Source organism: Mustela nivalis (assembly GCF_964662115.1).
Source record: "Mustela nivalis genome assembly, chromosome: 1".
Lineage (NCBI taxonomy): Eukaryota > Metazoa > Chordata > Mammalia > Carnivora > Mustelidae > Mustela > Mustela nivalis.
Window position 1 is genome coordinate 161,638,065 of NC_139020.1, and position 13,948 is coordinate 161,652,012.

The window sequence follows — 13,948 nt, forward strand, 5'->3', positions numbered from 1 at the left end:
ACCTTGCTCTCACTTGTTCTCACAGAAGCCACCCACCATGTTATCAGCTGCCCTAAGCAGAGGCCTACGTGACCAAGAACTGAGGGAGGATGCTGGCAGACAGGCAGTGAGGAACTGAGACCCTCAGCCCAACCACCCCAAAGGAACAGATTTTTGCCCCCAACTACCTGAGTGACTTTGGAAGGCCTGTCAAGCTTTGAGATGTTCACAACCCTGGCTGACACAGGGTGTCAGATGATCACAGCCTTTTGAGACTCTGAGCCATGGACCCAGGTAAGCTGTGTCCAGACCCCTGACCATCAGAAGCTATGAGATAATAAATGTTTGTTTCAAACTTCTAAGTTTTAAGGTTAATTTTTTACATGGCAATAGATAACTAATACACCAGGAACAAACGAGGTAGTACTATATCCTGGCCTGGAATTTGTCCTAAAGTTGCCTTGGGCTAGTTACTTAACCTGTGAAGGCGGCAGTTCCTTATCTTCAAGATGGGCAGAGCCTTCCCTGCCTCACAAATTAACTATGGTATCTGCATGGAAGATCTACTCATTGACAAAAACAGGCTTGCTAGGAATTCAACAGAAAACTTGAACAGATTCAAACCTGCTTACCAATATCTTCAAGGAAGAATTTCAGGGAAATTTTCATATTTCTATTTCCTTATACCAAAAATATTTATAATTAGTAAAAACAAAGGACACACTCAACATCAGGTAAAAATCACGTTTTCCTTTAATTGACTACTTAATTCACACCGTTTCGTCTCTTGGTTGCTACTTTGGTAACAATTAAGTCCCCACCTCAAGAACATTGCATTCTGAACAGGCTGACACAGAGCCAGTATGAACACAGGCCCCAAACCAGGGCTTTTGGAATAACTAGAACAGCAGAACCAGCCTTTCTCTTCACTCAGAAAGGGATATTGAATCAGAGGGTCTAAAGCTCCAATTTCCAAACACAGAAAACCTGGAGCTCAACGTAAAAATGGAAACCAAAATGCATCAGAAATGAAATATTGCACCTCCTCATATACTCAAGGTCAAGATGGCTCGTGAGAAGTATGTTATCTGATCAGCTGACTTGTTGTGTTAGGAATGGCCCCACTCCAGCAACTCTAAAGGAAGCTGTTTTTGTTTCTATTTCATTTCCCAGAGGGGTATAAAAATCTACTAAAAGGAATATAATCAATCAGAATAAATCAGCTCACTCACAAGACACTCCCAGATAATGATTTTTGGTTGCTGAACACAGTCAGCACATTATTTCAAAGTGGCAAAATTCAGGATAATTTGAAAAGAGAATTCAAAAATGACAGCTACATTTGCTGATAGGTTTATGTGAGACACACATACATTTTTTTTCCAGTGTATATGTCAAAGGACCAAGATCCCTGATCATCAAAATAAGTTATTTTGTACATTATAGTGCACAGAACAACAGAGGGAAAGACACTTTCTCGGAGAATGACCAAAAGGCATTTTGCAAAAGGTTCGTATCACTCTGAAGCATAAGGACTGGAGCCCAGTGCCTTGTGGCCTTCATTAGCTTGACCCCTCTTCTTCTTTGGTTGCAGTGGCCTCAGTGGCAGCTGTCTCTTCTAAACGTTCTGCTGGCTTCTTCTCTTCCTCTTCCTCCTCGTCCTCCTGGGGATAGAGGTCGGGATATTTCTGCATGCATTCCTGCATGGCCCGGAACTGGTCTACACAGTCTGACCCCTTGATATCCTGTGTGCTATAGTGGAAGCAGGAAAAGGCTGACTTGAACTGTTCCCCGCAGGGGCCACTGGCCATTCCCCCAAGGCACGGGCAGTTCCAGTTAATGTCTCCATTTGGCAGGATCAATCCTAGAATGGGAAAATGTGAGACAGGCTCTCGAAGGTTTCTGAAAAAGCAAAACCAAGTCCAGTCCTCAAAAGATACTTGGGAAGTACAGAACAGCAGGAAATACTGACTGGTAGGCCCTTGCCTGTGGACCTACCTCTATATTTGGATTAGGCTCAAATGCCTGTGCAAATGCAGCATCCTTTGGCTTGGCTGGAGAGAAGCCACCAATGGCAACTTTCTCCATGCACTACCCTGATCTATATTTTCAGCCGCTTCCCAGTGCAATGGCTCTGGCTGTGCTAAATATTGTAAAGCACTTAATCTGAAGAAGAAACCACCACTGGGTTGGTGAGCAAGAAGCTTTAAGGAGCTGAAGTACTGACCTCTTTCTTTCACCCTCTGCTCAGCTCCTGCTCAAATGATCAGAACCAGAACACCCCTGCCTCCAAAAAAGACACCTTGCCCCCTCAAGCCCCTCTGGCTCTGCAGATGCTCTCAGAAGCTCAGTGTGAGGACTGGTCAAGAGGAGGCTGAGCCTTCTGCATTGGCAGGGAGCTACCCAAGGTATTCTGTACGAGGAAAAAGCTAATGGCACACCAGATGGTGTATTCTAGTTTTATAACAATGAAAAACCTAGAAGGATGTTAACCATACTGACCAACTGTTAAATAGCACGTGTGCTTCAGGGAAAGGGGGCCACTACAGACTGAATTCAGTTGCAATATTCTACAGGGCCCCTTACTTTTGAAATTTACACTTTCTTTGAACCTTACTCACATCTAAATAGTATTTCCTAGTTTTCTAAAAAGCTTTCAAGATGACGGCTTCATTTCCAGCTTTGTAACAGACAGGGAAATAGGATTCATATGAAAGTTTCTTAACATGAGTTTTTTACAGGACTGAGAACACTCTGTAAGATTCTAAGATGCCCAGTGAAGTGACAACATTTTTCGCTCTAACCAAATACCGAGGCGTGGTCCTCTGAGTTAGTGTCCAAAGTCCTAGGCCTAGGCTGAACCCCACCTCTTTGTTCTAGCTCAGGAAACTTCAATGACCAACAGATCTGCTGCTGCAGTTGCTTACTGGTAAACTGGGCTACCAGTGGAGATGTCAGTGGTTACCGCAACCCCAGCAGGCAGGTCACCACTAGACCATCACTAGCTGCAGGGCATGCTCTCAAGTACCGAACTATATGTAGCAAAACACATACTCCTTCTGACAACCTTCTTCAGCATGTACTACAAATCCCAGTTCGCACAAGAGATTTTGTGGTTCAGTGGGGTCTAAATCAGGACTACAGCCAGGGCCCAAAGGATTCCCAGAGCCCAAGCTGTCTCCCTCACATTGTACCACCTCTCCCTATGCAGGCCAACAGGTGCCAGAAACCTACGGGTTCCCCTCAGAGATACTGTGGGTTAGCCTCCAGACACAATAAAGCTAGTAGCACATAAAGCACATCACATTATGTTCTTGGTTTCCCGGCGCATATGAAAGCTGTGTTTGCACCACCCTGTATTCAGGGCATAATAGCATTATGTATAAAAAACAATGTATACACATTAATTGAAAATACTTTATTGCTAAAGAATGTTAACCATCATCTGAGCTTTCAGAGAGTTGTAAATTTTTGCTGGTGGAAGGCCTTGCCATGATGTTGATGGCTGCTGACTGATTTGGGTTGTGGTTCTGGCAATTCTTAAGGTAAGACAACAATGAAATTTGCCACATCAACGGCCTCTTCCTTTCACAAAGAATTTCTCTGTAGCATGTGATGCTGTTTGATAGCATTTTACCTGAACAGAGCTTCTTTCAAATTGAAATCAATCCTCTCAAACCCTGCTGTGGTTTTATGCCCTATTCTAAATCTTTTGTTGTCATTTCAATGATCATAGCATCTCTACTAGGCGTAGATTACTTCTCAAGAAACCACTTTCTTTGCTTAGCAATCAAAAATAACCTCTGATCCGATAAAGCTTCTTTTTTTTAAATTGAAGTGTAATTAACTTACAGTACTATATTAATTTCATGTGTATGATATATAATTCTATACCCTTCTCGGTGCTCATCAAGATAACTGTACTCTTAATCCCCCTCCCAGTTCACTCCCCCAATCCTGCAACCATCAGTGAAAGCTTGATCATGATATCAAAGCAGTTCAGTCACGCCCTCAGGCTCCACTTTTTTTTTCTAAGATTTTATTTATCTGACAGAGAGAGAGATCACAAGTAGGCAGAGAGAGAGGGGGAAGCAGGCTTCCTGCTGAGCAGAGAGCCCAATACAGTGTCCAATCCCAGGGCCATGAGATCATGACCTGAGCTGAAGGCAGAGGCTTGACCTACTGAGCCACCCAGGTGCCCCTTCAGTCTCCACTTCTAATCCTAGTTCTCTTGCTATTTCCACCACATCTGCAGTTACTTCCCTCCCTGAAGTCCTGAACCCCTTAAAGTCCTCCACAAGGCTTGTAATCTGCTTCTTCCAAATTCCTCTTCATGGTGATATTTTGACCTCTTCCCATGAGTCACACATGTTCTTTATGACATCTAGAACGGTAAATCCTTTCCCGAAGGTTTTCATTGACTTTGCCCAGATCCAACAGAGGAATCACTGTCTAACAACAGCTATAGCCTTACGAAATATACTTCTTAAATAGTAAGACTTGATATCAAAGTGACTCCTTGATCTACGGAATGCAGAATGGATGTTGTGGTAGCAGGCATGAAAAGAACAATCTTGTACATCTCCACCAATGCTCTTGGAGGACCAGGTGCACTGTCAATGAGCAGTAGTATTTTGAAAGGAATCTTTCTTTTCTGAGCAGTAGGTCTCAACAGTGGGTTTAAAATATTCAGTAAACTACACTGTAAACAGATGTGCTATTATCCAGGCCCATCCTCAAGGCCCTAAGGATTTTTGGAATGTAAGTGAGCACTGGCTTCAACTTTAAGTCACCAGTGGGATTAGCCTCTAACAAGAGAGTCAGTCAGCCCTTTGAAGCTCTGAAGCCAGGCACTGACTTCTCTCTGGCTATGAAAGTCCTCATTGGCATCTTCTTCTACTGCAAGGCTGTTTCATCTGCACTGGAAATCTGTCGTTTAGGGCGGCCACCTTCATTCGTGATCTCAGTGAGATCTGGGCGACACGCTGCAGCTTCTGCACCAACACTGGCTGCTTCACTTGCTCTTTTCTGTCACGGAGACAGCTTCTCTCCTTCACCCTCGTGAACCACCTCTGCCAGCTTCACACTTCTCTTCTGCAGCTTCCGCACCTCACTCAGCCTTCACAGAATGGCGGGGAGAGGGCCTTGCTCTCCATGAGGCTCTGGCTAAGGGGATGCTGTGGCTGGTGTTATCTTCTCTCCAGACCACTGAGACCTTCTCCATATCAGTGATGAGGTTGTCGGCTTCCTTACCATTTGTATTCACTGGAGGAGCACTTTTCATTTCCTTCGAGAACTTTTCCTTTGCCTTCACAACTTGGCTAACTGTTCAGTGCAACAGGCCTAGCCTTCTGCCCATCTTGGCTCCTGACAGGCCTTCTTCACTGAGCTCAATGACTTCTAACTTTTGGTGAGAATGGAGAGACTGCAAACTCCCCCTTTTCACCTGAACACTTAGAGGCCACAGCCAGGCTGTTAACTGGCCTAATCTCGGTATTGTCGTGTCAGGGGACGGGGAGACCCGAGGAGAGGGAGAGAGACAAGGAAGAGCCAGTCTTGGAGCAGTCAGAACTCACACAATATTTACTGATTAAATTTCCTGGCTTATGGCACCCAAAACAGTTATAAGTAACAGCAAAGATCACCAATCACAGATCACCATAAAATTTATAATAATAACAAAGTTGGAAATACTGTAAGAATTACCAAAATGTGACAGAGACATGAAGTGAATAAATGCTGTTGAAAAAAATGGCACCAACAGGGCTTCGAGCATGGTCCTAACAAACCTTCAATTTGTAAAAAGCACGGTATCTGCAAAAGTGATAAAACAAGGCCTATATACAAACACTGCCCTTGGAAGGCTCGAGACCTGGAAACCTGCACAGCCAATTTCCAAATGAAATACTAACTTTTTAAAGTAACAGCCCAGGTCTGCAGGAGTCTATGCTTCGTCATTTCTCAGGGGAAGGCATGCTAGAATGAGGTCACTTCTCCCAGAGGGCGCTTAGGCAGCCAATCTGCATTTCAAGGACAAAATGTAAAAATACACAGACATCAAGATGTCAAATTAAGCCCAGATGCTGCAGGTTTGGAACATACAATCAAAAGCCTGCAGTTCTAGTCCCTGCCACTAACTTCCTTGACCAGTCCCCACTTCCTCCTGGGCCCTCAGTTTTCCCCCAGACCAGGAGATCTTTAAGGCCCTCCTCTAGCCTTTTTGAGTGTGTGCAAATTCCTTCTGCCGCCTTTCTCGTGCAACTCTAACAGCACGAAGTGCTATCTTAGCCACAGAGCTGGGTGCTTGAATGCAGGCGGCCGGCAGGAACCGGGGGCCTACTTCGTCTGCTGAGTGGTTCTGCCACTGATGGCTCAAACCCAGGTCCCAGAGCTCTCTGTTGTATAAGTTTTTTGGTTAAATCATTCATTAGAAGGGGCTGCAAAGTCATATACCTCTACGGTCCAAGCAGATCGATTATAAATGACAGAATGAGTAGCACAGAAAACAGCAGGGATGGTAAGTCCTGGCAGGAATGGAAGCGGAATGCACAGGCTCAGCAGAGACATAGCCAATTTTTAAAATGCCATGAGGCAAACAAAACATGGCGTGATTGGTTCTGTAGGCCCCACAAAATGTGCTTAACTGATACAGACCTCAAGAAAGGCAGAGCACTGGAACTGACAGGCGACTTATTTCCAGAGCACTGGAACTAACAGACCGAGTGCTGATTGAAGGTCACTTCCATAGCTGCCTTTCTTTTAAAACACCTTTGCCTCCCACCATTCCCAAAGGGGTGCTCAACATGCCGCCTTGGCTCGACTACTCTCAACCCCAAGAGCAGTAAGTCATTCTCCCTGAAAACAGATGCTTCAATTAGCGTCTGAAAAATTCCAATTGGGAGCCTATACCCCATGGGCTGCTGCTGTTACAAGCTCTCTCGACCACAGTTACCACCAGACAAGCACTGGAAGGGTCACTAATTATCATCACAGGTGTCAGAAATGGCTTTAGATTGGTCAACTGAGTACTGTTTATGATACAGACTGTATATAAACCCTGCACACACACACACACTGGTCAGCCTTACGCACACGGGGGAAGTTCCAGTGAGCCCAGTGGTCTAAAGCATTCGGAATGGCATCCTAAGCCCAAAAGACTACTTACCATTACTAAGTTGTATGCAACAGTTCCATCTAGGTGAGCTGGATCCTACCACTGGAAAACTGTCCCTCAGTCCTGAATGAGCTTTTGTGCAGGGTCCTTGCTGGAGCCCCAGTGAAAAGACAGCTGACCTCACCACCTCATAGAACATGGGGTAGAGCTCTTCCGGGCCTGCTTGCTAACGGTCTGTAGATGTGGCAGAATCCCGTCTGGCAGCTTGACTGAGCAGGAGGATCCCTGTCCCCTTAAAGTGCCTGCCAGACCAGATTCCATGACCACCCCCACAACCCCTGCCTAAACCTTCATGGTCAGGAAGCAGCCAACCAGCTTCAGTCTGTGTAAAACCTCAAAAGAGAAAGAGGCAGAAGACCTCAGTTCAGAAGAAACTTAGGTTCTGGCCTAACAGCCAGGGAGTACAAAAGCATGAGGGCTGGAAAGCACTCAGCCAGCCCCTGATACCTGGGAAAGCTGGCTAAGCTCCTCGTTCTTGGGAGATAGTCCATGGCTAGGAAGGACACCTGAAAAACCTGACCTTGGCCAGAATAAAATGGGAAAACAATTCTGGACATTTTCCCCCAGGAAGGGTCCGTTGGTCCCCAGCAGGCCCGTGTCGCTCACCATGCTCCTCATACGGATCACTGGGATCATCGGCCACCAGCTCTGCATTGCTTGGAGTTTCATGGTCCTCTTTGGTCACAAAGATGATTCGATCCTTCCCTAGTGTTTGGAGAACAGAGAAAGATACATTTTGCTCAAGAGCAGCCAAACAGGGACGCCTGGGTGGCTCAGTTGGTTGGACGACTGCCTTCGGCTCAGGTCATGATCCTGGAGTCCCGGGATCGAGTCCCGCATCGGGCTCCCAGCTCCATGGGGAGTCTGCTTCTCTCTCTGACCTTCTCCTCGTTCATGCTCTCTCTCACTGTCTCTCTCTCAAGTAAATAAATTAAAAAAAATCTTTAAAAAAAAAAATAAAAAAAAAAAAAAGAGCAGCCAAACAGCCCCAAACCCAAAAGCAGCACAAAAACCAAGTTTTGAGACTGTCCTATGCCAAACCCCCAAGTGAGGTGACCATCAGACTGTCCTTCCTGGGCTGCATCACTGAGTCTGTGTGATGGTCTAGCAGCCACTTCTACTGAGTGCTGCAACTGGAACAAAAACTTGACCAAGGTCATGGGTGAGGGAGAAGATGCCATATGCACCCTCCAAGTAGGAGCCAACATGCCCAATCCAATGAAATGCAGCTGCTTCAATCCCCAGATGTGCTGATGGCAGAGAGATGCAACAACTTCTTTCTTCCTCCCATCAAGAAAGGGCCAGTCCCGTCTCAGAATTCACTTGGACTATCAACTGGCTGGAAATGTCAAGGCAGGCCCCTCTGCCATCTGCTACCCTCCCAGCTCTCTCCCCTGCACCTTCCAGCCATTGACACTCTCTCACCATCCTAAAACCTGTGCACACCAGCTCACCACACAGGAGGTGTCTGTCTGATATTCCTGTTGTGGTCAGAAGCACTTTGTCTTCGGCACCCTACATACTGCATGTCATCGGTTTCCCCTGCAGTCCCTGGATGGCAGACTGAGGCCAGCCCCTCTCTGGGTCTTGTGTGTCAGCTAGCTCCTGCCATCCCATCACTACCCTGAGAGGAGCCAGCAGGGCCCCATACTAAAGTGGTGAGCCTAAGGCTCTGGAAGTGACGAACCTGAGCTCACACTGGGCTGGAACGTAAACCCAGCTCCGTGTGTCTCCAAAGGCCATGCTGTGGAGATCCTTGACTCAGACCCACACTGCCCCTACCACCCCCAAGACACAAAAGAATAAAAGCAATAGCTAACACAGCATACTTAGCATGACTCAGACACTGTCCTGAGAGCTTCGTGTGCTTGGAGCAGGAATGAATGTTTTATACAATAAGCCCCAAGACGCTGAGAATCAAGAGAATGTTTGCTGAATGAATGAATAGGAGCTTTCTTCTAAGCTACTGGGTACCCACCTGGTGAAGGGCAAGGACATATGCAACAACCCTACTGACCACCCATTCTCACCCAGGAGATGTGGGACAATGGGACCTCATCTGGAAGGAGATGGGAAGTGCCTGGCATTTAAGAAGACTTCTCCAGGTCCCATCCAGACTGGCCCTTGGACAGGGCCCTCATCAGTGGCGTAGAGTGAGTTAGCTACAATGGGGGCAGAGGCTAGGCCTGCGGAAGTGTGGCTCTTTGGGAGCTGCTAGCAATTTCTATGATTATTTCAGTTGTTTTACCTTTATATTTAGGGAAGTTCAGTCACAGGCTTGTTAAGAGAAAACAAGGGAAAACGGTTGGCCCCCACCAAGCCTGGAGTACTTATGGAACAGGCTTGAGGCAAGTACAGGGCTAAAAGCAGAGCAATATCTCCAGAGAAGACAGTTCTGGGGACAGAGGGAAGGCACCCTTCTCATGCCTCCACAGGGTCTCCCACATGAGGTAACAAACAGTAAGAACAGCTGACCATTGGCATGCTTGGGGACAGGCCTCCAGCCCACCTGCAGTTCTGCCATCCTGTGACTAACTCCTTCCTGCTTGTCAAACTAGGTCTCCCTCCATGCGCCAAACTGCAGTCCTGTCCCTGACTGTGAACTCCAAGGCTGGGTTCCTCAATTCCTCTATCTGGCCAAGGCCACTCAGCTGGTTAAGTGTCCAAGAAGAACTAGGGCCCATCTGCCTGCTGTTCGTGCCAAAGCACAATGCAGCCCCTCTGGGTCTTTGACTGAGGTTTGGTGTCCTCATCAGCACTGGTGTTCTGTCATTACCTGAGCAAAAATAGCTTCATCCAGACCATTCTTCGGATTTGCCTTGAGAGCAAAGTCCTGCATCTTGCTGCTCTTTGCCTCTTTCACCCGTTTTTTTAATTTACTGGATGTTTACCTACACATTCTAAATTAAGCTGAAGTTTATCGATACCTTTAGTTGATAATGGTGGCTTCACCTAAGTCTTAGAGGCTTCACAGACTGTGAGGGGAATGGTCCTGCTGAGCTGTCTGGCAGAGAAAGTAAGGATTCCAAGCCTCCCTGAGTGGCACTTTTCCTATCCTGGATGGGTGTCTTGGTCCATTCAGGCTACTATAACAAAATACCACCACCAGGGTAGTTCCTAAACAACAGAAAGTTATTGCTTACAATTCTGGAGGCTGCCAAGTCTAAGATCGAGAACCCAGCATGGTCACCTTCTGGTGAGGGCCCCTTCCTACGTCACAGCAGCTGCCTTCCCTTGCGTCCTCACAGGGTGAAAGGGGCTGGAGATCTCTCCAGAGCTTCTTTTCTAAGGGCATTCATTCATCCCATACGTGAAAGTTCCACCCTCATTCCCTAAGCACCTCCCAAAAGCCCCTTCTACTAATACTACCACCCTTGGAGGTTTGGATTTCAACCTATGAAACTGGAGGGACACATTCATTATCATCCAACTTGGGGGAGAGGATTCCCTGGGTGATCTGACTGGTTTCTAAGCAGGGATCTGTCTTTGCATCCCCAATCCTGGTATCCAGGTGGAGCTCCTTTTGTTTCATGGACAAGTAACAGTAAAGGCCAGAAACCATCTGTAGAAAGAACAGAAGCATAGCTCTGAGGCTGAGATGGAAGCCCAGCTTTGACGGTCTGGCTCAGTGGCACTGATATCACAGAGTTTTAGACCTAGAGTTCAAATCTGAAAATAAGCACATAACAGCTGTGTTCTCAGGCACCTTCTTGTGGCCTTAGGAAACAGGTCCCCCAGCAGCTCAGCATCTCTGAACCTAGTAAGGGTCAGGAATCAGGGGCCCCAGGGCCCACTCTGAAAGCAGGACTTAAGGGTGAAGCTGAGAACAGAAAGCCTGATTAAACAGTTGGATACCAAGACACCCCCAATTCAGTATTTTTACTCTCTGTACACCATCCTTAACTCCTTTCAACCTTCATCATCAAATCTGGTTGGCTCTACCTTCAAAAACAGCCAGAAAGATCTGCATCCCTCACTACCAAGACCCTATCTCCCACTACTTGCTCCATCCATTCCCACAACTCGTTGCTTTTACTGGACACACTGGGGGCACACCTACCTCTAGGCCTGAGCCCAGGCTGTCTTCACATCCAGGAGCACCCTCCAGATCCACAGTCACCCTCTCCCTGCCTTCATACCTCCTGCTCAGATGCCTCCTTCTCCAACCACTCTCCATCTCCCTTGGTCTGCCTTTTCTCCAAAGCACTTTTCCTCATCTAACATATTATTATATATTTGCTGACTCCCTGTTTCCCTCACTGAAAGATCAGCTCTTCTGGGGCAAGAATTTCTCTATACCATTCATTGCAGTATTGCCAGAGCCTAGAACAGTGTCCAGAACATGGTGGGTAATCAATATTTGTAGAACAAATGAAACGAGAAAACAAAATGAAGACCTTAGCAGAGAACAGGGACACAGAATGGTTCTTACCATTAAGCAGACTACAAACAAAACAAAACAACTTTGGATACGTAGTCTCATTTCCCCCAGAAATGGGAATAGGAACATACAGAGCATCTTGACATGTCAAAATCTTCAGCAGATCCAACCCAGATGGAGCGCCCATCTCTTCCCCAATGCCACAAAGTAGACGATGGTACCTGCACTCACCAGCACCTGCTCAGGGGCTGGCATACCACAGGTGCTCAATAAATGTCTGCTGAGGAACCAGAGAAGGCAGACAGCCACAGAAAAGAGGAAACTAAAGAAAAGAATGGTGTGGCACCAATACATCCAAGTGTGGGTGGTCTAAGGCCAGGGAGCGAGGCTGAGTCTACGCCATGGAACACCTAGGAGGCCAAAACTTTTAACCTGAAAGCTGGGTGGTGGCGGGGGCCGGAGGGGGACCCTTGAAGTAAATTTGCTCAGGCAAGTGACTCATTCAGAATGAAGAGCCAGCCGTGGAAGAGCTGGGGAAATAGAGGTATCAGGCCAAGAAACAACTAAGACACCAGTGTAGCTTGGCACTGACAGGGTAGTTAGAAATCAGGCTGGAGCCAGATCACGCAGGGGCTTTCAATTCTCATCCCCAAACTAAGAGAGGGATCTTTGACCCAGGAAAAGATAAAGTTACATGTTTTGGGTGGCAGATGGAAACCACCTTTCCTTCCCAAATAACCTGAGACTCCTAGATATCCTAACAGGCAAGGGGAAGTGTTATTCATCTGGCACAGCTTCATTATACCTAAAAAGCTCAAAATTATTTGAGTAATTAGAGACATCAGTGAGTATTATGGCTTTATGACCATAAACTAGAACCAAAGAAGCAGTTCTAGAAGCAGCATGAGGTACTGGGAAAAGGCTTGAAATTTTGGATTGAGCTATTCTCCTAATTGGGTATATGACCTCAGGTAGGTCTTCCACGTCTCTGGTCTTCAGATTCCCTGAATTAAACTGAGGGAATCAGACTGACTATTCCCTAAAGAATTTCTGGGTGAGTTCCAATTCTTTGTAGTTTTATATTCTCATGTGTCCACCATAACTGCCAGGCACAGAGAAGATGCCCCTGAGTACCTTGTTAAATGAATGAAGACCAACTTTTCATTGTACCATTGGAAACTGGGGCCTAGAAGGGTTAGGTGGCAGCTCAGGGCCAAAAAGCCAGTTAATGGCAGTGTGTGGGGAGGCCCTTGTACTCCAGCAAAGAGACTCCTGGGTTCTTCAGTAGAGGTAAGAACAGATGAAGCAAAGAGAAAATAGGTGGAGATGGGCACTTCGTTGGAAAGGTGGGGGATTCCCAGAAGAGAGCTCCCTGGAATCTAGCGGGCCCCAGACTGAATGGTGCAGTTTCTGTGATCAGACTGATGAATCCCAGCTCCAGGATATTCGGGGTCAAGTGCCTTAGGCCAGCCACCTCTGTGTCTTAGGGTCCACTCTTTGATAAAATGCAGGTAAAAGAGCCTCACTTATAATTATTAAAATCGCCGCGAGATCAATGAGGTAAGCCATATAAAGACCCTTGAACAAGTGCCTGGTACGTAGTAGGGGCTCAATAAATGTCCACGTGGGTGGCATTTTTACACTCCAGAACAGCCCCTAACCCCTGTGGCAACTTTTCAGGAGGGACAGTTAAAAAGCGAGTACAAATGCAAACGCGTGGTGGGTGGTAAGAGCGACAGTAAAAAGGAAAAAAATCCCAGTTACGAGCCAGAGGAAGCGTGCTCAGCACTTCCTGTGCCCCCCTGGCCTAGTTTACTAAATCTCCCACGTGCCGGTCCTTCTGAGGTCCGGGTTCCAGTCTCACAGTGACCTTGGACCAGCCTCGTCCGTCCCAGTCTCGGCTTGCTCATCTGCAAAACGGACGTGGCGACCCCACTGCCCAGCCCTCCCAAGGGTCCCGAAGAAGGTACCCTGGGCCGCGCCTGCAGTGCCCCCGGGGCACCGGGGCCTAAGTGTCCCGGGGGTGGCAAAACCGCATGTCCCTTGCAGGCCCTCGTAGGCCGGTCTCCATGGCAGCCCGCCCTGCCTACCTTCCTGCCGGCAGTAGGCCATGGCTGCAGCCCCGGCACTCAGACCTCGCAGCGACAGCGGTGGTGGCAGCACAGGCGGCGGCGGGCTCACGCTGTGATCTCTTCTCGGGCAGGGCAGACGGCTCCGAGGCCCACGCGGAAACCCCCCTCCAGGACTGCCCGCCGCGCGCCTGCCTCTGCGACCTCCCAACCCCAGCCCGGCCCCAAACAGCCGGGAACTACGTTTCCCAAGAAGCCGAGCGCTGCTAGTTTTCTCTTCAAGGCCGGAGGAACTACATATCCCGGAATGACTTGCAATGCGCAGGCGCATCAATGAGGTACAGC

General features: G+C 47.5%; 1 protein-coding gene across 1 annotated transcript; it reads right to left on the minus strand.

Moving 5' to 3' along the window:
* Positions 1-712: 712 nt before the first annotated feature.
* CHCHD4 (coiled-coil-helix-coiled-coil-helix domain containing 4) lies at positions 713-13,934 on the minus strand (the record flags this gene model as incomplete). The annotated part of the gene is made up of 3 exons (XM_082747987.1): positions 713-1,843; positions 7,760-7,858; positions 13,625-13,934. 3 exons carry the CDS (start codon positions 13,932-13,934, stop codon positions 1,542-1,544), a joined length of 711 nt encoding a protein of 236 aa, XP_082604113.1. The 3' UTR covers positions 713-1,541.
* Positions 13,935-13,948: the final 14 nt, after the last annotated feature.